Source organism: Cavia porcellus, unplaced genomic scaffold (genome assembly GCF_034190915.1).
Source record: "Cavia porcellus strain 051 isolate PalLab524CR breed Dunkin Hartley unplaced genomic scaffold, mCavPor4.1 scaffold_12, whole genome shotgun sequence".
NCBI lineage: Eukaryota > Metazoa > Chordata > Mammalia > Rodentia > Caviidae > Cavia > Cavia porcellus.
Genome location: NW_026947495.1, coordinates 63,542,867 through 63,569,045, shown reverse-complemented (window position 1 = coordinate 63,569,045; position 26,179 = coordinate 63,542,867). Strand labels below are relative to the sequence as shown.

The window sequence follows — 26,179 nt, the reverse complement described above, 5'->3', positions numbered from 1 at the left end:
AAACTATACTGACCATTAAAAAATAGCACAAAAGATGAAAAAAAATTTAATAGTATCTCAAAATCTATTTAAAAAAAACATTAGAAACATTAGAAAAAAGCATTAGAAATCAAAAACATGTCACTGATTACTAAAATCTTATGAAAAGATAAAATCTCTTCTACCTGTATTACGAGAGAAGATTATTTAGAGAAGTACATTGGCTTATGAATGGATTTACTAACATTAAAATGTGTTTTCTAAAGAAGAAAGTCTTGTGCAAAACTGGGGAAATCTGACACCATAGGTTTCTTTAATATTTTCTCTTTAAAATAATTCTCATAATGTGTCAGTAACAATTTCTTACCAGAGTTCAATAAGTAAATATACCCAAGCCATATGGGAATATATATAATAGCATATTATTCAACCATGAAGAAGAATTAAATCATTTCATTTGCAGGAAAATGGGTGGAACTTGAAACCATTATTCTAAGTGAAATAACCTAGACGCATGGCAGTACTGCTTTCTTTCTCTTATATGAGAAACAACTCACACACGAATTAATAGAATAAAAAAGCAATGACAAGAAAGATATGCTTGGATATAAGAAAGAAATTCAAGGGGGAAGGGGCTTAAAGGAATTGAAAATGAACAAGATAATGTTATATGTACCAATTTGTCAGAACAAATATTATTCTATAACATAAACATGCAGTAAAATAAAAACATTTTTCAAACATAAACTAAAACAAATATTAAAATTCACTTTCTGAAGAGGAAAGGTCTGACTTTTTAGTCAAGCACTTTTAATCTCTGGATACAAACTAAGAGATCACTATAAAGTTATCAATCCAGGAGACACTTACCAGACGGAGACATATATTCTGCATTTGCCCTAAAAACCACTTTGACGGGCAGATTACACATCTGCAAAAAGGCCTATAAATTAAGAAAAGTAAAATAAGCCCAATGAAAGTACATGCATATTGATGGTATTTTTTCTTTCTTTCCTAAACTTAATAGCTCATCCAGTAATACTCTATTAGAAAAAACTGGACAATTTTTAAGTAAATAAACACAAAATATCATTTCACCACAAAAAAAAAACCAACATGACATAAACATTAGTAAATAGGAAACTCAAAAGATTTATATATACTGAAGGAAAGAGTTTTGAATTATCCACTTATTTTACTACATTAGTTTATATAAGTAAGCAATATTATATATTGCTTTGTCTTCAGTAGATAACTAAAGCCTGATTTTTATAAAGTACTGACTGCTTAATGTCATGACTCTCTGCAGGCTCATCTGTCTCACCTTCCAGGAAAACTCAAAATGTACTTCTGCTACTGTACTACTGTACTTCAGTGTTCCCTCCAATAACACTAAAAATCTTAACACGTAACGACTATGCTCATTGATTCATTTTTTAAAGATTTCAATTGTTTTACTTTCACTTGGCTTTATAGGAATAAAAATTTTACAAAGAATTTAAATTATACAACAATAAGGGTATAAGTAAATATTATAGTAAATACAAACAAATGTTAAGTCATTTTAAAAGCTCGTGTTTTTAAAGAATTTTTATCAACAAAAGCCACACACATTAAGTGAAAAACTACAAAACTGCATTGTAATATCACACTAATTCATTTTAAAATATTGTAAGACACTAAGGAATGCTACCAATCTACAATTTTTTTATAATATTCAAAATTTAGTTTTTCTCTCTTCTATGATTTCCTGGCTTCTTTCTCTCCACTCACAAAATTTACCCATGTTCTTTCTATAATTGGGAGGTTATAAATTGTAATGGGTCTAATCACAAGTTAGAAAACATTTTATCTGTTTTGAAATTAGAGGAACTATTACAAATAGTCAAATGTAAGTTGAGATAAATTAATAAACTAACAAGGCTAATACTCATCATATATTAAATTATGAATAGAACACCCCACTCCAGCCCAAGAGATTGCTCACAGAAGTTATCTATTAGAGTTTTGTCCTTAGTTCTAGATTGCAAATCAGTCTTAAAGACTATGTACAGTAAGGGTTTTAATAGGGATTAATACAGTACCTTGCACAAATAACACATTTACCAAAAGTACATCAATTTTCTTCTTCAAACCTGTATTTCCAAAATTCGTCTCCTAGAAATGCATCCCTCTAAAACTAAATCCCATGAGTCTCACTCCTCTCTACTAAGTCCTCAGACTGCCATATTGCTCTGCACCTTAGGCTGCATGTCTGATCTCAAGTGAGTGAAATCCATTAGAAAGCCAAGCAGCACATTCTAATGTTTACTTCTATCACCTTCCCTTCCCCCACAGTCTCCTTCATTTTTCCAGCCTAATCTAAGATAGTGCAATGCTTACAATAAACATTCCATGTTGGGTCAACTAAAGCTGCCAAGAGCTTAGTGTGAAGAAGCTGTTAGTAATTTCTCCCCATTTATGTTCTCCCCTTTCCCCTAAAGTGGTGATTTGTATCTATGCACGTGGGGGCGTGAAACTCAAAACACTTTCTTGGCAACTGGGTGTGGTCAATGTCTCAAGTCTGACCAATGTGACTTTTAAAAGGTCCTGCGGGATAGAATGTAAAAAGAATGGCTAGGGCTAAAGCAGCCAAGCTGAACCACGACATACAGTGTTGTAGATGACCGAGTAAGAAACATAAAGGAGCCTAGGTTCTTAAAAATCACAGTCACCAAACCTGGATCACCTGTGTTTACAAAAGAACTTACCTCTTTACACCACTACTGTTCTGGATTTCTATCACAGAGAAACCTAATGTTAACCTACTGACCCATAATTTCTGTTTCTAGGTTAAACAACCACCTGGCCCAATCAAAAGTTAATTCTTCTGCATCTAAGTGTAAATTAACGGTTCTTCAAATACTACTGCTTGTGATTCCAATCTATAAGCAACAGGTGGGCTTCTTGCGGACCCCACACAAACACACAGTAGGCGAGGACAGTGGTTCTCTCAGCATGTATCAAAATCGTGAGGAAGGCTTGCTAGGAAGGGAAGAATCAGAATATAAACAGCTCTCTCAAATAGGGAGAATCAGAAGAAAAGGAAGAAGGAAGCAGAAGACTCAAAGGCCTCCTATTACATATGCATCCACAGTGCTGACAATAGTGTGGCTCTTCACGAAGAGGAATAAAAAACAGAGAATGCCCATTCTCCACGGGTAAGCTCAGTGGAAGAATGCCGGCCTAGCAGGCGAAAGGCCCTGGGTATGAATCCAGCAAAAAACAAAACCTCGATGGACATGTGTCGAAATTACAAGAAACAGGTGCATAATGGATAGACAAGATCCATGAGAAAACAGAGGGGGACAGAACAAGAGCACAAGTGGAAGGATATGCCTTTGTAAGCAAACAGGACATTTTTTCCACTGTAATGACAGGGATCAGTGGTGACTGCATGTGGATAAGAAAGGATGAGAAAAAGGAAATGGGGGTAAAAATTATCTGCTAAAAATTAGACTAAGAAGGATTGAGGCCTTCAGCAGAGCAAAACAGTTTCAAAGAATGTTTGCTACATTTTCTCAAAGGTCTGTATAATACTCAATTACTGGATAACAATTATAGTACTATGTAAAACAGAAAAGGGGTAACTCTACTAATCAATAGTTCATAAAACTGCATTTTTCTAACAAAATGTTAAGCAGAGCTGTCATGCTCTGCAATCAAATTCATGCTTCTTGGTCTCAGGACTTTTTCATTTCTTTCTTTAAAAAGAACTGAATTATGACCATTTTAACAACATTTAATTTACCAGACTTTAACTGATGGCATAATTCTGATTAGCCAGCGATTAATTTTATACATCATTTAGTACAACTATTCATCAGTGGTTCAAAAGAAATTTTTTGAATTAATCTGCAGCTCATAACAAAGTGTGATGTCACAAAAACAGTATTTCTACTGAAATATTAAAAATGCAAATGTATTACCATGACTGTCATTAATAACAAAAATTTCAAACAAAAGCAAGCCTTGACTGAAACAGTACTGTTCAATAGAAGAAAACCACTGAAAAATTCCAAAATAGTACTTTGACCTCTCACTTTCATTTCAATCCTTACCAGCACATCAAAAAAAAAAAAAAAAAAAAAAAACCCTTCAATAACAGGCAAGATAAACCAACTTAAACACATTTTATTCTCAATTCTGAAATAGCACATTCTTATTTTTCTATAAATTCAAAGAAAATGCAGTTGTAATAATAAACCTAGGGGATCTGGAAATATAGCTCAGCAGTACATCATCTGCCAGGCAAGCACAAGGTCCTGAGTTTGATTCCCCGCTACAAAAAAATAAATAAATGAATAAACCGAGGACAATTCACTTCTTATTTTTCAGTTGGATACTTGATTCTAAACCAATTCAGGTGGACAACATAAAATAATCGAATCAAATACCTGGCATATTGACAAGCATGCACAAAGCCCCGGGTTTGATCCCAGTAAGGGAAAGGGGAGAAAAAACAAACCTTAATGTATCTCATCAGAATGTTTTGTAACTACACTCTGCAACATAAAAACCACTACTCACATACCGCTATTGAGGTTCAATATAAATTTATTAAAATTGAATAATACTTTATATTCTGTTTCTCAGTCAAACCAGTCACCTCTCAAATGCTTAATAGGCACCTGTGGCATAGCATAAGTGTCTTCCTAGCAAGCACAAGGTCATGAGTTCGATTCACAGCACCCTCCCCAAAAAACCTGTATCTAGTGGCTACTGTATTTATTGAAAAGCAAAGATATAAAAATATATCCGTCATTATGCTGTAATAAGATGATGTCCACTGGATGACTATTAGTAAGCATGAGTCTATGGTAACAATAATCTATGTAAAAGAGACTGAAGCACAAGCAGCTGAAATCATTTGAAAGTGATTAGGTTAATATAAGAACAACCTGTATAATAGTACAATGCAAAAAAATATGCAAGTAATCAATGAACTTTTGAGGATGATGACACACTACACACCATAAAAGCTCCAACTTAAAGAGAATTAATAGTCATTCATTTGTTGAGCAACTCCAAATGCCAAAATGATCAAGCAAATCAACATGCAAGAGTTAAAAACTACAGAACAGTCAATGAACATACTCATTCTTTGAATATAAATTTTCAGAATACCTACACATAGTAGACTATTTTAAACAGACAGTTGCACACAAATACATACACATGCACACAGACAGCTAATATCTGACTTTTAAGACTCTGAAATTTAATAAGCTTGATATAATTTCAGCATATTGAATAAATTAACTGAATTCTTAAATTCCAAAAAATTTCACTGAACAGGTAGATATCTGTATTCTTTTTTTCTTAAAAAAAAGTTAAAAAGAAAAGCACAGATTATCAGTAACTGCTTAAATAATAAGGACTGGTTTTACACATTTATCTCTGCAATCTTTCAAAACCTCTACTGAAATAACAGTAAAGAAACAAAGGTATAAAACAAAAACAAAGACAAAAACAGATCACAGATATCAACTCATTTTTGTAAGATGGAAAGCAGACTTGGAGAGAAAGATGCAAAGGAAACAGAAACCTAAGAGCTTAGAGAGAAAGTAAAACCATTTGCATCAAAGAAACACAAAAGAGTTCAAAATTGGAGGAAGGTAGTACAAAAGGCGGTACTCTCATAATCACAGCACTCTGGGAGGCTGAGGCAGGAAAGAGCAAGCTTGAGAAACTTGCTGAATCAGTGAGACTGTCTCAAAATAAAAATACAATGGGTCTGGAGGTACAGCCCAGTGCAAGGCAATACGTTCAATCCCCAGTACCAGAAAACAAAAGAAGAGCATTTATTGAGCACATAGTATTTATCAGGAACTGTTCTAGCCATTGGGAATAGAAAAGAAACATAAAGTTTCAATCCTGAAGGAAATTACATCCAAAAGGAGACAAGTAACAAGCAAATAAACCAGAAACTGTGCATAGTAATTCCTACTACTTAGAAATACAAGGTAGTAATGGTATGTGTATTAACATACAGGTAGTCAGATAAGGGCCCACCAATAAGATAACACTTGAGCATAAACCTGAGAAGGTTAGAGTGAGCCAAGTAGATACAGAGTCCCCTCCAAAAAATGTATACATACTTCAGGAAAGAAAAATAGTGTGATGTTTTTCAACAGATGGTTTATTCTTATATGGGGGACCCTAGAAGATGTCTTACCATGAAAATCCCACTACCAGCCCTTAGAGAACAAACAGAAAATTCATGTGCAACAATCTCAATGACCAAGGTTACCAAGCAGCAGTCTGCCACACTAAAATGTCTGGAAGCTAATGGCCAACACTTGGAACTGCTCTTGTAATTGTAGAGGCTGAAGATAACTTGTATTAATCTTATGATGCTTCAATAAATTTAGTATTAAAATATGTATACAAGTTTTTCTTTTCCTGAAGTATACATTTTTGGGCAGACTATTTAAGGGAAAAGTACAAGTTCAAAGGCACAAAACAGGCTATACTTTAACTAGCATGTTTCAGGAACAGTAATGAGGCCAGTGTGACCGCATGGGAATGAGAAAGTAGGTGTTAAGAGAGGCAAACAAAAACTCACATAGAATCTTGAAACTAATTTCTAAGGATTTTTGCTTATACTTTTGAATGAACTGAGGAATAATTAGGTGTTCATCTCAGTACTGCTGGAATCTGAATGACATATTAAAGGCCTATAACAACATTCAGAGATTAGACTGCAGAGGACAGAACTATGGAAGCAGGAGAACTAGTTAGGAGGATCCGATAATCATCTAAGCATGAATGGAGGTGGGAATGATGAAAAATGTAGGAGGTCATATTCAGGCTATGATTTTAAGGGAAGGCCAGGAAGCTTTGCTGATAACAGTGTACACCAAAGAAAAAGTGAGAACTCAAAATATGATTCAATGTTTCTAGCTTAAACAATCAGAGAGACAGAATTGCTACATACCAAGATAGGAAAAACTGAGATAAGCAGATTTTGATGGGAAAGGAAGGCTCAGTTTTCTTTGCTAATTACCCCTTCTCTACTACATACACAGGAAAAACGGGAATCCCTTCACCAGTCCTAACACTCAATACTGTTAATCGAAGTTAATAACGCAGAAGCCTCCCAGTGAAAGGGAGCTGGGTAGAATCTTGGTGACTGTGTCAGCTTGAGAAAGTCCCTTTATGTCATAAGCTTTTCAATGCAGGATGAAGATGGCTTGTCAGGTACACCATCTGCCATAGAATAAGTCAACAAATATAAAGCACTAATAGTATTTATAACAAAGGTATTTATTTGATGATCTGCTAATGAAGAAAGATTACTTAACCTTGGTGACTGCAAAGAAAGCTGACTTCACTTCATTATTTTTTAATGCCTACTTAGAAGAAAAAAGTTACTGTTATACACGGCGATTAATTGTATTTCTATAAAATCAAAACAGCAAAATTGTATACTGAAGTAAGAATCCCTAAATAGATATTTAGAGAAATAACATACCAAAAGTACTTTTTAAAAGAAGGAACACTGAGTGATTTATATTTTAATTCATATAAAAATCTACTATGTAGTATATAATCATTATATTGTATATTATATATGTAATGATGTCTTTTCTAATTAAAAATAAATGAATAAAGATATTATGTACACTGATAATATAATTTCACTTTATAAATAATTTTTTAAAATCATACACACTGAATAAGAGAATTGACAAAAGACCTCCTTCAAAATGTAAACTCCACTAATAAATTCAGACCACGTTTATTTGTTTCATTATACTGTTTCCAGCATACAACAAGCTTCCAATAAACATTTCTTAGTAAGTGGGCCATTGGTATTCACAATCACAAATTTTAAAATACTTAAGTTAAAACTAGCAAGCTAAAGTTTAGTATTCTGTAACTTTCTGTATTCAAAACTCAATACTTAAATGTAACTTCTACTAAATTAAGTGTTATTTTAAGAAATCAATACTTCTAAATATCAATGAGACACTGCCTTAGAAAACTGTAACATAAATTCAATTTAAAGAAAAATAACTGTCTATGTACTAATCAGAAATCACAATTCAATAAACAAAAACAAAGCTTTACATACAGCAAGTCTGTCACCAAAACCATAAAATGCTATGAGAGAACATACAAAGATAGATCACCTCAGAAAATAAAATCTTCATTGTAAAACTCTCGCTTTAAAACTATGTGAATATTTGACCACATTTTAGATACATCAACATCTGACAACTGTAGGGGGCAAAAATCAGATTGTTCCTGAAGGCAACAAAGAAGGCACCCAGAATGGGAAAAGATGTAAGCTTTTCCTGTTAGAATTATATAAAGTTTGAGGATGAAAACTAGCAAAACATTTATAAAACAGTCAAAGGTACCAAGAGAAAACTGCTGTAACCTAAGAACCTAATACAGCATTAGTGACACATAGCTGGCATTCAATCAAGTAAATGAAAAAGATTACTTTTTTCTAAATTCTATAATGAATTTTATAAACTTCTATTATCTGCAGATAAAATAATATTACTGATGAAGAAAAATTACAAAACTTTTAAAATTGTTATGATAAATTAAATAGTGGATGGCAGGGTTATAAAATACATTCGGTTCATTTTAGTTAAGTATTATCACCCAGAATTTGAATCACTGACCAATAAGCAGCACCAACTATCTTCTTTTCTCTTTTTTGGTGCTAGGGATCAAACCCTGGGCCTCCTGCAAGCTAAGCACGCACTTTATTACTGAGCTATACCCACAGCCCTTCTTTTCTTTATTCCAAAAACAAAATGACCATTTGTCTTACAAATTAAATACACAAAAATACTCTTTAATTGCATTTAAGCAATAAAAATATTATATACCAATAAAAACATTAAAATAACTCAAAACTTTAAAGAACTATCCTTAATAAAAATTGTAAAGATTGGATGTTTTACAATGAGTTCAAGGTGTTATAAACAATTTCTAGATTTATGTAAACCATAGTAACAAAGTCATCCAAATTCTAGATGAGGAACAATACATTTTTCAGTCCAAGCAGGTAAGGCTATCCTTAAGTCAGCTTTAGATAGGCTTTATTTTTTAGGACAAAGCTTCTATTCTTTTCATAAATCTGAAACATTTTATGTAAGAATTCACTAAGGACTATTCTGAAGCATGCCATGTCATCTTCAAGGAACAAAATAAAAATGATTCTGAATTTTAATTCATTTCCTATTTCATGAGGACACAAAGGAAAATTTGTGACAACTAAAGAATTATTTTCCACCTTACTGAAGAGGCATATTTTAAAATTAAAAACCATGAACAAATCTATCCACAAAATAATTCATTTTTTATATCAAACAGCTGCAGACCCTGTAATTGAAATAATGCATCTAAGGTTACAAATGAAAAGTGTAAGGTATCATTCTTGAAGTGACAGATTAAGTTTCTAATCCAGTTATGGTAATAGCTATATTTGTAGTTTAACATAAATTAAGACCTTAATTATATTTGTGAGTATTTTAAACAAAATAACACATTCCTTTGTACCTGTAAATGTAATTTATAGCAAAGCCAGGTTCATTTTCCAAACCAATCTATTTCTCACTGCAGAAGTACTCTGGTATAATGATATAATGTAATTCTTGTTGTAGAATGTTGAAAGAGTAGATTCACTAAGCGCACAGAAGAGGTTTGAAGATAAATGAAGATGCTATTCATTCAAGGGTAATTTCATCTTAGAACTATATGAAAGATGTTTCACTCACACAAGGTACTACATGGCCTCAAATTTAAGTGTATTTTCAGCTCAAATATAATGCTCCTAGATCGATTATGTTGATACTGTATATCTAATAATGAAAAATTCTAGCCTTTTTCTGTTTAAAAAATAGACTGCAGGCTCTTTTTTTTTTCATTGTACCACTATGTTGTATTGTTCTGTTTAGGGTTAACAGACTTTAAAATCTTACCTGCTATTTACTTTTCAAACAACAACAAAAATATACTCTTGATATCCTTATTTATAATCTCTCAGAATAATGAGTGTGAAGTTTTATAAAGCAAATTTTATATTACCATTTCCCTGTATAAATATTTTACATTATTTTGCTAATTAGCCAACACGTCAACCACCTAATTCTATTTCAAATATACATCATTTCACAAATCCTACAGGACTAGTCTTAATGTTTTACATACAACAAACCAATTTCATGTTAAGGAAAAGAACACTAACACTGAAAATTTAAAAATCTGTTGAATTCTGTTTGTAATTTAAGTTTAGTTAACTTTTATAAACATTATAATTTATATACTTAAATCATGCCAGTTGAAAAAGCATAAATCACCAAAAAGGTTTAATATTGGTATAAAAACTACAATATAAGACAATGTGAACAATTTAAATTCAACGATATCAAGAAATATCACTAGTCTCAATTTTGCTCATTTTAGAATACTGAAAAAGGGGCTGGGGATTTAGCTCAGCGGCATAAGCGCCTGCCTTGCAAGCAGGCAGTCGTGAGTTCGATCCCCGGTACCGATAAAAAGGAAACAGACAAAAAAAAAAAAAAAGAATACTGAAAAAGATTTTACAATCATCTTATCTAATCAATATTCACTAAATTATCTTTCCCCCTCAGTTTTCATTTCCTTCTTCTACTCTAAAAGAAGGAAGTCTCATCACAAAAGTCTCATTTTGCAGCAAATGATCAAAAAAAATGAAAGAATAAACATACTTTAAAAACCTAAAATATTACACATTTTGAAATTTTGAAATTATACAGTACCCAGTTTTTAAAATGTTTTTCCACAAACACTACTGTATTACATTCCCATTAAAATATATACACTAGTATCATTCTATCAGTATTTCGGGTTTAAATGTATGTAACTCTGAACAAGTGGTACAGAGTCAAAAAATGTACTCAAACAAGTAAAAAATTCAAAATCATTTTCTCCAAAACTCTGCAGGTAAACTATCTGCTGTACAAATGACAGCACAAGTTGAAAGCATTACATTTTCACACTTATAATTGTTTCTCTAGTGCAACAACCAGCCTGCATCCCCAAAGGAAAGAGACATTCTCCTCTCTCTGCTCATGCCCAAATGGTACATTAGGATATTACCTCTTAACCACTAATTATATTACTCTAAAAAGCATCATTTACGAAAAAGAAGCAAGGGTCAGCTAAGTGTTTATGAGCAGATCTGACATGTTAGTGTTCCTGGGCCAGCATTAATGGGGCCCATAAAAATGATGACTTTTTATTAAATGATATAACCTACTTAATGGATAGAAAACAGGTTTTTCTCCATTTCATTTTTAGAGATAAAATATTTATTCACAAAGGGTAAGGAAAAACAAACATATTAAATAGAATAGGGGTATTCTTTCAATCCAAGCCCAAAAGTAATTCTCATTTGAGGTAAAAAGTTACTTTATCATGCAGCATTTTAATACTGATCATCAGCTTGAGATACTTTCTAAAAACTACATTCAAATTTTCATAAAATTGACATTAAGCCATATCAAAAAAGGGTTTCTTTTTAAATTGGCTTCACATATATAAAACACAATTCCTTCTAAAATTTATCAGAAACTAGTATTTTATTATCTAGATAATCACTAACTAGGCACATAAATCTTTGAAGTCAAAATAGATACTAATTTTTTATTGAACATCATCTTTTATTTCTATAGTTTTTACTTTTTTACAAAAGAATTTCTCATTTATTGTCTTACTTGAGCTTCAAAAATCCAAAAGCTTTGACACACCATATATTAACATACCATATCAACCACATTAATTTGCTAGGAAATTCCAGAAATAATGTGATTAAACATTCACTTATCGCTGGGTAAAGTTCAGAGTCCTTTATCAGTACAGGAGATCGATACACAGGAAAGTGTTGTGTGTGGGTACCAATACAAGCTCCTTAGGTTTGCATCCCGTTCTGCCAAGTACTACTGACGTAACTTCGGGCCAACTGTTTAACTTCTCTGCTTTCTTTCCCTAACCTATGAGGCATGGATTACAAGGTACCTACCTCATACTTTCTGTGGGAGAGAATTATCTATAAAACCTACTTCACACAAGCGTGATGGACTAAATGAGTTAATAAGAATTATGCACCCCGCAGGGCAATGAGCACACGGGGAACCCAACTGCTGCTGCTATTTTCTGTTGGCCTCCACGATGTGTGGGCTCTAGGACTCAGAGCATCTTTTGAGCTTTACTTTCTACACCTTTAAGATGAGAGAAAGAAGAGTACCCTGAAGTAGCATCGTGGTAAGGACTGAATGCAATCAATACTCTTTAAGAAGGATCTCAGAGGGGCTGAGGATTTAGCTCAGTGGTATATGCACCTGTCTGGCAAGCGTGAGGGCATGAGTTTGATCCCCAGTACCAAAAAGATATCAGTGCGTTATATGATAAAAGCATTTACTAAACTTTAAATTTTAAACCAAATATTACTCAGTATTAAAGTAACATCTTGGGGCTGGGGATTTAGCTCTGCAGCATAAGCACCTGCCTGGCAAGTACGAGGTCGTGAGTGTGATCCCTGGTACCTAAATAAATAAATAAATAAACATCTTGCTTGAATTAAGGCACTCATTATTAAACGGCATGGAAAAACACAAAAATTATTATTAACGTTCATTCAAATGCAAATATATCTCCTGAAAAGCTTACCTACAACATTAATTTCTCAATTACTCTGGAATGGTTTAGGCACTACCTGGTTTAGGCAAACTAGGTTTGAACCAGCAAGCATTCATCCCTCTTGCTGAAACTGATTATGTGTACTTCTATCATGGAATCAGGAGATAAAAGAAATAATTTGTTGCATATTTGCAGGTATTTTTCTGAGTGCTTTGCATATATTAACACATTCAAGTCTCATAACAACAGATCAGCATCTATTACATCTCTGTTTTACAGATGAGAAAACTTTAAAGAATTTTATTTATGGTATGCTAATTTGGAGCAGAGAACAACTGCCCATTTCACCTAAGGAATCTGCTATAAAGATAGCATATATTGAATCAGTAGAGATACAAATCTTAGGTAAATTTTTTTAAGTTTTTGCATAAAAATTATAAATTTCATGGTTTTGTTCATACTGTATTTCTAAACCTGCACTGCCCAGTACAACAGACCCCAGCCACATGTAACTACTGAGCACTTTAGCTGTAACTAGCTGAATGTGTAATATACATATCTTGAACTTAAAATGAAAAAATGTAAAACAAATTCTTGATTACATGAAAAAACGACCACTGTACAGAGGGTTACGTAAATAAGATATATACTGAAATTAATTTCACTTCTTTCTTTTACATCTTTAACAGGGCTGCTAAAAATTTTTAAATTATATATGTGGCTAGTACTATATTTTTATTGTACAGTTTAGGCTCAGGGGTGTGAGGGAGAGTAATAACAAAGAGTTATTATCAAAGTTATTTTCCCAATCAATAATATAAGCATTAAATCTTTCATCTGAAGTGCAAGTATTACAAAATGGAAAATTTTTCTCTCTTTCAGCACTTGTGTGCATGTATATAGTACTATACACAAATATCACACACACACACACACAGAGCTTATAGGAACCAGAGGAACACACTACACTAATATCTCACTATACTCAACTTATAAGTTACATTACAACCAAGCAAACACTTCAGGTAAAAAAAAAAACCAATACTCTGTGGATGAAGGAAGGAAAGAAAATGTAAGGAGAAATAACCATAGGGATAAAATTTATTTTGTTTTAAACTGAAATATAAAAATGAAATAAAAAAATGAACTGATCACATATTTTCAGGGGTAAAATAAATACTAAATTTATGTGGTAAATAAAATTTAAATTTCCTAATGATTTAATTGACAGACTATTAAAATATCTGATGTTTGATACCTCGTGTCTTCTGGGAAATACTCAATTTATGGATACCTGTCACATTGTTTTGATCAATTTTATATATCAAACATGAAGCCTTTAACTGATCCTTCTAAACGGATGCTGACCTACTATATAGAAGAAAATTACTCCATAAAGTTTACATCAGATATGTGGAGAAGTCACATTTATAGTCATGGCTACTATCAGCTGTCAAGCCAAAGAATATTGGAAAAAAAAAACCAACAATTTTTAATATATGCTGGTTAATTTATCATCTAAGTGACACACAGTGTAAAAAAATAAAATAGTTAACCAAACTTCTCCATTTTAAAAGGCTTTTTTTGTTTTTATTTTTAATTGCAACTGATTTTAGAAACCATAGGAAGAAAGCAAGTTAGTAAGAATCATAAAAATACAATTGATAAAGGTCAAACTAAAAAGCCTTTTTTCTTCCCTTAGAATATTGAGAGGTTAATTTTTTTAACTGATATCTCATTTTGTACTGGAAACTGGTTAAACCATCTGTTCCAGGGTTTCTCAACCTTGACACCTTGCATGTGGGTCCAGGTAAATTCTTGGTTGTGGAGGGCTGTCCAGTACATTGTGCAGTATTTAGCTGTAATAGATTCCAACACATTCCTCCAAATTCTGACAACCAAAGTTTCAAAACATGTTTTTAGAGGGAAGGAGGCAGTCAAAGATTTTCCCAGGTGAAAATCAGTGTATTTCTACCTAAGAATATCTTTTATTTGGTGAAAATTATTCAATACTTCCTAAACTACTATTATTTAGTTTTAGGGGTTCTTTGTAAGGGATTCCTAGGTGGTTCAGCAAGATCAGTAAACCTGCTGAAACTCTATGCCAAATGGACTGCATATACTTTTATTTCTGTGTGTGTACTAAAATGATTTCCAGAATTTTTTGTCTATAGGCTTTGTCAAGTCTTGAAAGAGTTATCTTCAAAATGGCAATTTTAAAAGAGTTAAGAATCAGTGCTTCAATTAAAATATTCATTATGCCCTGAAGCTGTCTTCAAAAATACAAAGATTAAAAACATTATTTTATACACAACAAATTATTTATTCATGCTTGTGTTTATCAGACAAGACTGCTTTCAACACAGTTGTAAAACCACTTATATAATAAACATCTACTTAGTACATTCTATATGCTAGGCAACTGCATTATTAGTATTTGAAAGTTCAAGTTACATTGTATTTCTCTCACCAAAAAAGAGGAGGATTAATAGACAGTGATACAAAGTCTATATTTATCGCAGATAACAGAGAATTTCCACTTATCAAAAGTTAAAAACTAGTTAAAATACTAGTATCTAAAGACAACATAAAGGCATATAAATGCAGTTTATATTTTTGGTAAAAATATAAAAGAAACTTAAAATACTTGTACTAATAAATTATTGTTCAAGCACATTTCTTCCCATATTTTCCTTTTTTTCCTGCCTTCAAACAAGGAATTCCATACTATCACACGGAATGACACAAAGCACAAAGGGTACCAACCTGAAAGAAACATATAAATGAGATGACCTAAATTAAATGCTCAGCATTATACCTAGAATATGACAAAAGCTTGATAAACAGTTTCTTTCCTTCTTTTTCTTTCTATCATCAAGGAGCTCAGTCCCACCTCCAATAAATGTCATGTCTTATATTCTCCTTCTAAGTTGTCTTTTAGTTTCTATACAATAAAATCACCTTTGTGATTCAAATTACATAAACTAATAGCTGCTAAACATATAAAAGTTTACATAAAAACACATAATTATAATTCTATAATCTACAAAAACATTTCTTTCTTTTAAAGAACATAAATCCCCCAACTATCCTTCTAAATACTGTTTAACATTTACAAAGCCACGAATCTCTTTTGGATTACATAACTATGATACACAATTTAAAGAGACATTGCATTCAATATGTGATTTGGGGATAATAAACACATATAATCCATAAACACGTGAGGAGCATCTAAAGAAGAATATATCTGCTTTCAGTCTATCAAGTAGATTAGAGCAACACCATTTTCATGGAACAAAATGATTAGAGCAGGATAATGTTCAAAGATATGTAACAAATAAATCTTTACAAATAAATTAGAAAATAATTCTCAACCCATAAATAAAATCACCACTCCCAAATAATACCACCAAAAAAAGTGCCCAGCACTTAAAAGTGATTTTGTCTACAAGAAGTTCTTTTTACTTATTCTATATACTCACAAAAACTAACTGAGTAATATTACATAAAAATAAGCTTCACAGAGAAGTCATGCAATACTGATATGGTGACAAGAATTCTAAACATATATCAGACTTTCTGGAAAGGAAAAAAAATTATAACTCAGAATGCTACAGGGTAAATGATACAAATCACCCACAGGGTGAATACATATGTACATGTATACCTTACATTATTTGTACATATTTACCTGCACGGCAAGAGAAGCTGCATTGTCAGAAAGTAAAATTTGCTCCCCTATGAAAAAACAAGAAAACATGAAAAGGTCTGGGTCAGAAGTGTAACAAGCAATATATAAACATAATATTTTTATTTTTAAAAATATTCCTATCTATATAGAAAAGGCATAGCTTAAACTAAAGTAGTATGAAGTTTTATAAATACTATCGTTACCCTAATTTTGATTAAATTTTCATATGTAAACAATGATGAAATAGGACTGTTTCCTCTAAAATTATCTGATAACATCTCATTTTATCAGCAATATGTAATTAAAATTGCTTCTAAAAAACAAATTCATTATTAAGTTTTCAGGAAATATTTCCCTTCCTATAAAAATTAAATAAAACAGTATCTATTCAAATCTCCCTAGTTAAAAGTAAAAACATTCACAATCATATAAAACCAGCTTGCAGTTAATATTACAGTGTGTCTAGGTCTGTCACACAAAAGAAAGATGACAAGTTCGCTGCAATAAAAATTCCATGCTTAGAAGACTAGGGCTGCTGCCTATTAGTCTTCATTACTTTGCAGTCTTCTGACAACTGTAGCAGGCTGCTGAGCCCCAAATGGGGTCCATAATGTGATCTGATGATATATGAAGAGCTGCTAAAGGGAGCCTGAACCGTCCTAGCCTATACATTTTAACAGTTCCTTTTTACTGAGAGCCCACTTTACCACAGGACTTCAAAAATCTGCTGTCTCAGCTATTGGTGCAGTAAATCTGCCAACTGCTCCTGCAACCACATCATTTTACACTGCCTACAGCAGCCAATATAATGAGTCAATAATAAACTAAGGACCTTATAGGCCATGAATAGTTGGTTTACACTGGCAGTTTACAAGTTTAGGTAAAACCTTCTGGACAAATTATATAAGGGAATCCCGCCTTTATGTTTTATGTTCTTCGTGCAAGAAATTTATCAGTGAGTTTTTCATAATAAATGTATTTGACATAAACTCATTTTTAATTGTGAACAAGAACCTACCTTTCAGTTGCTGATACAATGTAGCATTTTCAGGCCAAGGTTCTGTAGCTGCAGAAACAGGGCAATGACAATTAGGAACATAAGGAAACATATAATCAACCAAATTAATAAGCATATACATTCGCCTAGAGCATTTAAAATCAACTGCTACATTTACAATAAATATGTTAAATATGGCAACTAGTCACACTCTCTTAGATTGTATGCTAAGCTGAACAAGTAAGTTAGACTGTTTTGATGTCCGGTTGTTTTATCGTCTGGTGATGACATGAAAAAATGACAGACATGTTGCCCAATCAAAAATGTAATTCAAAAAATAAATCTCTTAGCTTCTTTTAAATACAGTTATACTCAAAATGTTGTTCATATATATATGAAGACACTGATGTTTTCATTCACTCCAAAAAAATAATGAAATGGGCTGGGGACTTAGCTCGGCAGCATAAGCACCTGCCTGGCAAGCACAGTTGTGAGTTCAATCCCCAGTACCAAAAAAAAAAAAAAAAGAAAGAAACAGTATTTATAGTATTTTACATAAACTTTTAACAAAGTAAAGTTTCAAACAATACTACATCAAGAATCAAATACATCTGTACTAGGTATTCATCTTTTCTTTTAAGATGATAGTATATAAAAATACAGAGGAGCCCTGTTGCATTGAAGAACATTTCACTGCCTTGAATCTAACACAATCATTCCAAAAAAATAAAATAAAACAATGCAGTATGATAAAGCAGTAAGGATCTATAATGTGAACCAAAACCAGTAAAGCTCGCTTCAGGTCTGAAGTGAAACATGAACTTTATCCTTACCATTACCTTTATCATTGAAAGATGATTCCATCTACAAAGAGAATATATCATCAACCTACTAGTGCTTGAGAAAAGCACTGGTTTTGTATTTTGTCTAACCAACTGCACTTAAGAAGCAATAGCTTCACTGACAGAACATACAAGATATCAGAACATCGTTTGTTGATTTCTTTTAAAAACTATGAAACATCAGAATCAACAATTCTAATACAGCAACTCTACTTGCAGTCAGCAAGAAAGTGAACATACGAGATGTGATCATAATTGGTATTTTCTGTGTTTATATTAAGCCAGCCTTTGTGACACAGCAGCAAAAAACTTTAATATATAGTTATGGCTAACATCTTTAAACAGAAATGCATACATATGAGACATTTTTTATAGAGAAATCATTTAAGAAGGGTAGGAAAGAACTTCATTGTTTTTCTTCCAAATGAAAAGAAAAAGTAGTATTGTTAAAATTTACAAATGTTACTTTTGGCTTGGTTTGGGCTACACAATATTTCTTTCATACTTAATGACAATACCATGAAATCATCAAACAAATAAGGGACCACATAGTTTTGCATGCTGTTCTCTAGAAATATATAGATATCTAAATTTCAACAATGCATATCAAAAAGGCAATGAAACTAAATATTACATTGTACTATAAACATTTTGGCAAAGTAAAATTTCACTAAGCACCAATTAACCAATGTAATACAGTTTTTAAAATAAAAGGGAAACAAAAACAAGCTTATATCAGCAAATTATTCAAAAGTAAGCTTTTAGGATAAACTGTATCAGCACACCTATGTTTCTCTGTATACTAGAAACAATACAATGAGGTTTATTCACTGTAGCATTTTAAATCATCAAAAAATCAATTATACACATTACATTAATCTTCTTAAAGCAATAAGGGACAAGAATAAAATTTATAAAAATTCCAAAGAATATTAAAACTAGGCTCTTTGAGGAAACATGTACAGCCCTATATATCTCTGTAAGCCACACTGCCAGATTTTATACCAGTTGGTCATTAATTGTGTGTAAACAAAGAAAAAAGATTTGATAAATCTACCATTTCATTCCCTAAAAATTATGGCTAATCAAAGTTTTCTTGAACTTAATATTATTATCTATGTTAAGGTAACAAAGTATTCTATTTAAAAATTGCATATAATTTCAACTTTTGGTTAGCTATTTTGTGTATCTATTAGACATGAATTTCAGATTCTCAAAACAATAAAACACAGTATCATATACTTAGCATTAAACATGCTGAATGCAATTTAAGTGTTCAGTGATAAATTAGAAGCTACACTTCTACGTTATGATTTCTCATATGAATAGCAATGCATATGCTTAGTAATTCCACATAAGTTAATTCATCCGGCTGAGTGTGTAGCTCAGTAATGGAGCACTTGCCTAGCATGCATGAGGCCCTGGATCCTACCCTCACAACACGAGGAGTAATTCATCACCACTCCCACTGATTATCCGGATCTAATGCAAAGAACATAAACAGAATAGAAATTTTACAACCTGTTACCTGACTGCAGATAAAACCAAAGGAGTTGCCTACAAATATCAAAAGCTCAGTTATCAAGGACCTAATTAAACTGGAGAAAGGAAGAAATATTTTGCCAGATCCAAGGTATACACTATGTTTCAACCCAGAAACTATTAAAAATAAATTCTTAAAAAGTAACTCTACCGGGGCTGGGGATTTAGCTCAGTGGTATAAGTGCCTGCCTGGCAAGCACGAGGTCATGAGTTCAATCCCCAGTACCACCAAAAAAAAAGAAAAAAGAAAAAAGAAAGCAACTCTACCAAAATATCTGGTGTTTTCTTCATAAAGAGAACCTGCCATTTAAAAAAGAGGGCAAGCAGACTTACATAAACTTCTAATAGCCATGTTACTTTACCTGCTACAAATTGTACATGTCATGAATCAGTAGATAAGAAATGGTATTATATGCAGAAAACGACCAGCTATCCATCTCACACATGAGCAGTTCACATTATACAAATACCACTGATTTTAGAGTATTGGATATGTGAATCCAATCGAAGAATTTCTTTTAAAGCATGACAAGGGAAAAGAAATCACTAGTACACTATTCTGGGAGAGTGTGAAAGTGAAACTCCAACTTGGGTGCAATGGCAGTGATCTCCAGTTCTACTACGCAGGTCTTATTCTAGGAAGCTCTGTAACTGTCTCATGGGTAAATTTATGAATATTACTATCCACACATAACGAAGTATTAACCTTCTATCTTTGAATAATGTTTGAATAATGTTAATTTAAAAACATTTTATTAGTGAAAGATGAAGTCAAAAAGACACTTTTTCCTCATTTCTCTTTTCCAAGGTCAGATCCTCCACCCCCTGCTCCTGAGCATGTGTATAAGACAGAGCAATAGGGGGTGGGGGTAGTGAGAACTGAACCCAGCAATGCTCCAGCCCTGAGACACATCCCAGTCCTTTGTATTTCGAGACAAACTACTTGGTCTGGCCTTAAACTTGTGATCTTCCTACCTCAGCCTCCTGAGTAGCTGGAATTACAGCAAGAAAAATCTTTTATAAACAATAATAAAATTTGCATTTATTAATTTTTCATTAGTTTATCTAAAATGTTTTACACTAATACTACTTTAATGGTAAATAAAAATTTCGTAATTCGTATACTTTACTTCTACCGCCAAAAACACAGTGTGCTTGGGGAAAGGGCAGCCTTAGAATAACTACAGAAGACAAGACTGAAATTTGCTACAAAGGAGGTTGGTAAGAAATGGAAATTGAAGGACAAAATTGTACAAAGCCGTCAAATTGCAAGTTATTGGTATTACTACCACATCAAAAGTAAACTATGCCTACACATTGTCATGGTTTTATGTCTGTGTCCCCCAGGCCTCATGGGTTTGAGTCCTGCATTTGTTATTCTGTTCATTGTCTAGTGCTTGGATTGATGGTGTCAGTGCTCCACCCACAAGGGGGTGGAGACAGGATGTGATGTAATGGCAGGAAGAAAGTGTGTCTTGCTCTTTGCTGGTTCCAGCTTGCTGTTTGCAGCTGCCATGAACTGCGGCCCAGCCATGCCCACCTACCTTGGAGCCAACTGAGTGTGGACTGAAACCTCCAAAAACTGTAAGAAATAAACCTTTCCTTTCTCAACTTGGGCTTCAGGTATTTAGTCTCAGCAACGAGTAAAAAGTAACTAAGACACACATCAATAATTACATGGAGCCACTGGAATAAAGACTAAAATCCCCAACATGGCCTGTGGGTTCTATACCACACCATCTGCGCCTCATCTCACCCTGCTGCTCTCCGGCACTCCAGTCAGGTGACATTTATCCAACTTCTGACTGCACCAAATCCTTCCTGCCCAGACTCCTGCATGTTATTTCCTCCACCTAGAACAATCTTTCCTTTTTCTTCTGTCATTGCATCTGTTTAAATATCACTTCCTCAAGGACAGCCAGGTTCATGACATGCAACCATGTAGTTACACAGAGCCAACACTTACAAGGGGCCTATGCTTTAAAAGCGTTCTGCTGACACAGGTTTGGAAGTCTTCCTTAATAAATTTCGGAACATGAAGCCTCCAAACTTCATTTTTCATGAGGCCCTGCAAATTATGTGGTCAATCCTATCCCCAGGAAGTCTCTACTGGCCTCCTTCAATAGTTCAAACACTTCCTTCACACACACAAACCCGTTACACCATTTAGATGGTCAACGTTTTTATGACGACTATTTCTCTACTAGAAAATAAGTATCGTGGGTCAAGTCTGACTTTTGCTTACCACTTCATCCCTAAAACACATAACCAGTAAATGTTTATTTTTATTATTACCACTCTCATTATTCTTAGTACTCTGCACCATTCAGGCTAAGAATGCATGAAAGACAATGAAACTGCACCACTGCACGGCAAAACAACAACACAAAAATCAAATCCACCCCGACAACTTCAATACGACAACCAAAACACAAGTCTAAAAATACTGAACAGCTGCCTAAAAGCATCTGGAACTTAGATTTCAATTTATTTTTTAACTTTCTACTCTCTCTTTTGGTGAAAGTTTTTTAGTATGTTTAATATATATTAGCTCACAAACTAATGACCATATATGATTTCTAAATCTATTTTGGCTTATATGCTTAACTACTTTATTGATGGAAACTTAAAATTTTTTTAAAAAGTGATCCCTTGTGTGAGAGACATAGGATGCAGAAAGGATAAGGGTGGAATGGCTTGTTAGGTAGCTGAGGGTTTTGACTATTAAACTTAGAAGTGAGCAACAGTAATAACCAATGAGAAGACATCAAACAGAAATTTTCAATTTTAGGACACGTGTAAGAATGCATAGCCAGTTTATAGACACTTTTTGTCTGTACTTCAAACGACTATCTTGCATACAACAGGGTCCATAAGCCCCCTCGCACAATGAAGAACACTGTTTATTAAATAACTACTTACTTCAAGTTTTTGCAGAGAACCTAGACATTCATGAAATCTTAAACAAAGAAAACTCTCTCCTGGTAATTTTTTTTCTCTGTTTTGATCAGTAAAAAAGCTAGGAAAAAAAGTCATAAATTAGTAGGAGGATGGGGATCCCTTTCTAATTGCCTCTCTAACAAGATTTCTCTATCTTATCCAATCAAGTACATCAGATTCTATTGTATACTGCATACTTTCTCACCTTTGTAACTTTGCTTCAATTGTTCTCTTGGAATATTCCTTTATTGCCACATACCTAAATCCTACAGTTTTTTCAAGACCAAGTTTAAATACCATTTCTATTAAGAGAGCTTTTATAATGAATCTAATTTCTCTTTTATTTACACTAGTCCATTGCAGTTGGTATTTGTCTATGTCATATTATCTACTTCACCACCTTGTTATATCAGTATCTTATCTCTCTTGCTAAGAGGTAAATTCCTAATTGTGAAAATTTTCTATGATCTTGACATTATTTATTAAAAGCTTGGCTTTACAGTTGTTCCACACTAAAGATGACATTTAAATAATAAATGCTGAAATACGACATTTGAATTAATCAAATGGTAATGTATAAGTATTGTTTAACACATTCATGTCGGGACTGTAATTCATGTCTCACAGCTGGGTGGTCAACAGTGGTAGATGCATGACGGTCCATCAGGTGGCTTGTACCACTGGTGGTACAAATGGATCAAATCACTTTTACTATTCTTTTTACTAATAAAATTAATAAAAACCCTAACCCAATGGGACAATCATGTATGCACCACTGGTGGTTCAAGCCAGCAAAAATGTTTTAAAGCTAGTATCTTTACTGCAGAAAGTACAAATAATGATTCCTTTTCAAAAATTAATTCATATTTTTCCATGCCAAAGCAGAAACTTATTCTACAATGCTCTCAGTGACCAATATTAATTCACTCCTTAGAATTACTATTCTAATGGTATGCACTAGTAAAACACATCTTAAATTATAATTTTTATAAAGGAACATATTCCGAATTTTATAAAGAATACCTATAAATAAATATCAGAGTAGCTCATAACTAAGCACATAACCAGTTAATGTTATCAAAAATCTAGTTTGTTTTTTACCAACTTTCTGATTTTGCCCAGGCCTATACATAATCATGGTTATTTCACATTTAGTATCTTCTTTACCAGTCGCAAAAGAGGCCTCTTTAGTCCTTATTGGAAAACAGTTTCCTGGGGCTGGGGATTTAGCTCAGCAGCATAAGCGCCTTCCTTGCAAGTGTGCGGTCGTGAGTTCGATCCCTGGTACCGATAATAACGAAGAAGACAAAAAAAAAAGAAAGAAAGTAGTTTCCTTATTCAAATGAGTTGTTCCTAAATCTTTAAAAGAGATTTTCTCTACTCTTACAAGTATTTATGTTAAGGATCTAAAATTAAAAAGAGGAACAGATATTCTTGAATTTTTGAAAGTCATAATTCATACATGAACTTATGAACTAATGTTAGAAATATCTGTCTTATTTATTTTAATTGTCATTTTTTTGGTACCAGGGACCAAACCATGACCTCATACTTGCCAAGAAGGCATTTATGTCACTGAGCTATATCCCCAGCCCCTATTTTAATTGTCTTAAAGCTAACTATTTTTAAGCTTTATCAACCAATATAATACAACTCAAAATCTCACTATGCTTTACTACCAATCTGCTTTATAATTTTTGTCAAAATGACTACTGGCTAATAAATTCACACACATATTTCACTAGTTCTCTTAAAGACTTTATTACTTGTAATACGCACTATCAAGTTGAGTAATACGTCATTCTGGTGGCAGATGATCTATCTATCCATTCAATGAAGGGTATTTCACAGTATGAAAGTGCTATGACCTAATAAACAAGTCTCGATTCCAAGTCCACTTCTTGACAATCTAATCTAAGAGGACAAGAGAAGGGCCATGAAAAGAGGTGCCCTTTGTTGTTGGATTCTTTTTTTTTAATATAGGCTCTGCATTTTTAATGTACAACATGACTCCTCTAGCATATGAATGTAGGTGAAGACATAATTTGTAGAATAATAGGCACTAATATTACACACTGCTTCAGTTCTGTCATTTTTCCAATCCATCAAATTGATTAATGCTATAATAACTCTACACAAACCTATCATTTGTGCACTAATGAAGTCAAACTCAGTTTATCCTTAGGCAACTAGATTCCAAAAGCTCATAGATGTCATCTCTTCAGCCTCACAAGACTATTTAGACAGTGCTATAGAAAAGGAATAAGAAACATGTGTAGCCTATCACCAAATTCAGATGGCTTTCTGCCCAAGGTGTAAATGCAAACACCACTAACATAACAAAATGGTCATACAGCATTTGGCAGCTCCTAAACATGGACAAGTTACTGCAAGACACACAGAGAGAAGAAAACAAGCATGCTGATTTAACAGACACTCTACTGATAATCTCAGTAATATCAACAGGGACAGTAAGTTTTAAAAACCCATCAAGTTTTAGATAATTATATGAGACTTGATTTAAAATAGATTCTTAAGATGCTTAGACTTATAGGGTTATCAATTAGAATTTTAGGAACTATGTATTAGGTTACACAACAATTCAACTGGAAAACTCTAAGAGAAATCAAAAGACATAATAATCTTGAAATGATTAAATCACAACGCCTTAGGAACTGGGGATTTAGGCAGGCAACACTGTGTCGCATAGCAGTAAGACAACTTAAAGAAGGTACTGCAAGCAGGTGTAGATACAACGATTAAAGACTACCTTAGACTAAAACAAGTGTCTTGAAGCAAAAAACAGATGTCCGAAGACAGTCTGGAACAGTATGAGACACAAATACAAAATGAATCCCTGACTCTGGAAGAACACTATTTTAGAAGATTCAAACTGAAATATTCTCTCAGCTACAATTTATAAGTCCTTAAGAAGAAGAAACTTGTTGACTAACATCAGATCCTACTGTATGGCCTTTATTGCTTCTTTTAATGTAGATATGTATAGTAAATTATACATAGCTTTCATTGCAGAGAGTAAATTTAGGCAGTCTGCAATTCAGTTTTATCACTCATTCAACAAATATTCATTGCATATAATGTATCACACATTGATGCCAAAGACACAATTATAAAGAAGACCAAGTGACTGACTTTAGGAATTTGTAAGTTAGAAACCTATCTTCAATTTGTTGCTTTTGTAATGATTCATGATTTTAAAAAACCTCTTACCAAATACTATACTCTGTAACAATAAATATTATTAACATACCTATAAGGCCTAATTCTGCTGGGCTACATGGTGCATAAGAACAAAGAAAAAAATTATATATAATAGTGCACAATTTCCAAAATCCCAAATGAATGTCAACTTATTGAACCATGGTAAGTAACTTAAATAAATTCCATAAATAACTCGTCAATATCTCCTACCTTTTTTCCCGTTGGAACCAAGCAGTAAAAAAAGATCAAAATGACCCAAAGTGAATCACACGAAAAGTT

General features: G+C 33.0%; 1 protein-coding gene across 1 annotated transcript in view; it reads right to left on the bottom strand.

Moving 5' to 3' along the window:
* Mtx2 (metaxin 2) overlaps window positions 1-26,179 on the bottom strand; it is a 51,679-nt gene that overhangs the window by 13,881 nt on the left and 11,619 nt on the right. The window contains exons 2-4 of the mRNA XM_005007655.4: window positions 17,376-17,423; window positions 16,358-16,404; window positions 850-922 (exon numbers count right to left, since the gene is read on the bottom strand). Of these exons, the coding sequence (XP_005007712.2) occupies window positions 850-922; window positions 16,358-16,404; window positions 17,376-17,423 (168 nt within the window). The remainder of the gene's footprint in view (window positions 1-849; window positions 923-16,357; window positions 16,405-17,375; window positions 17,424-26,179) is intronic.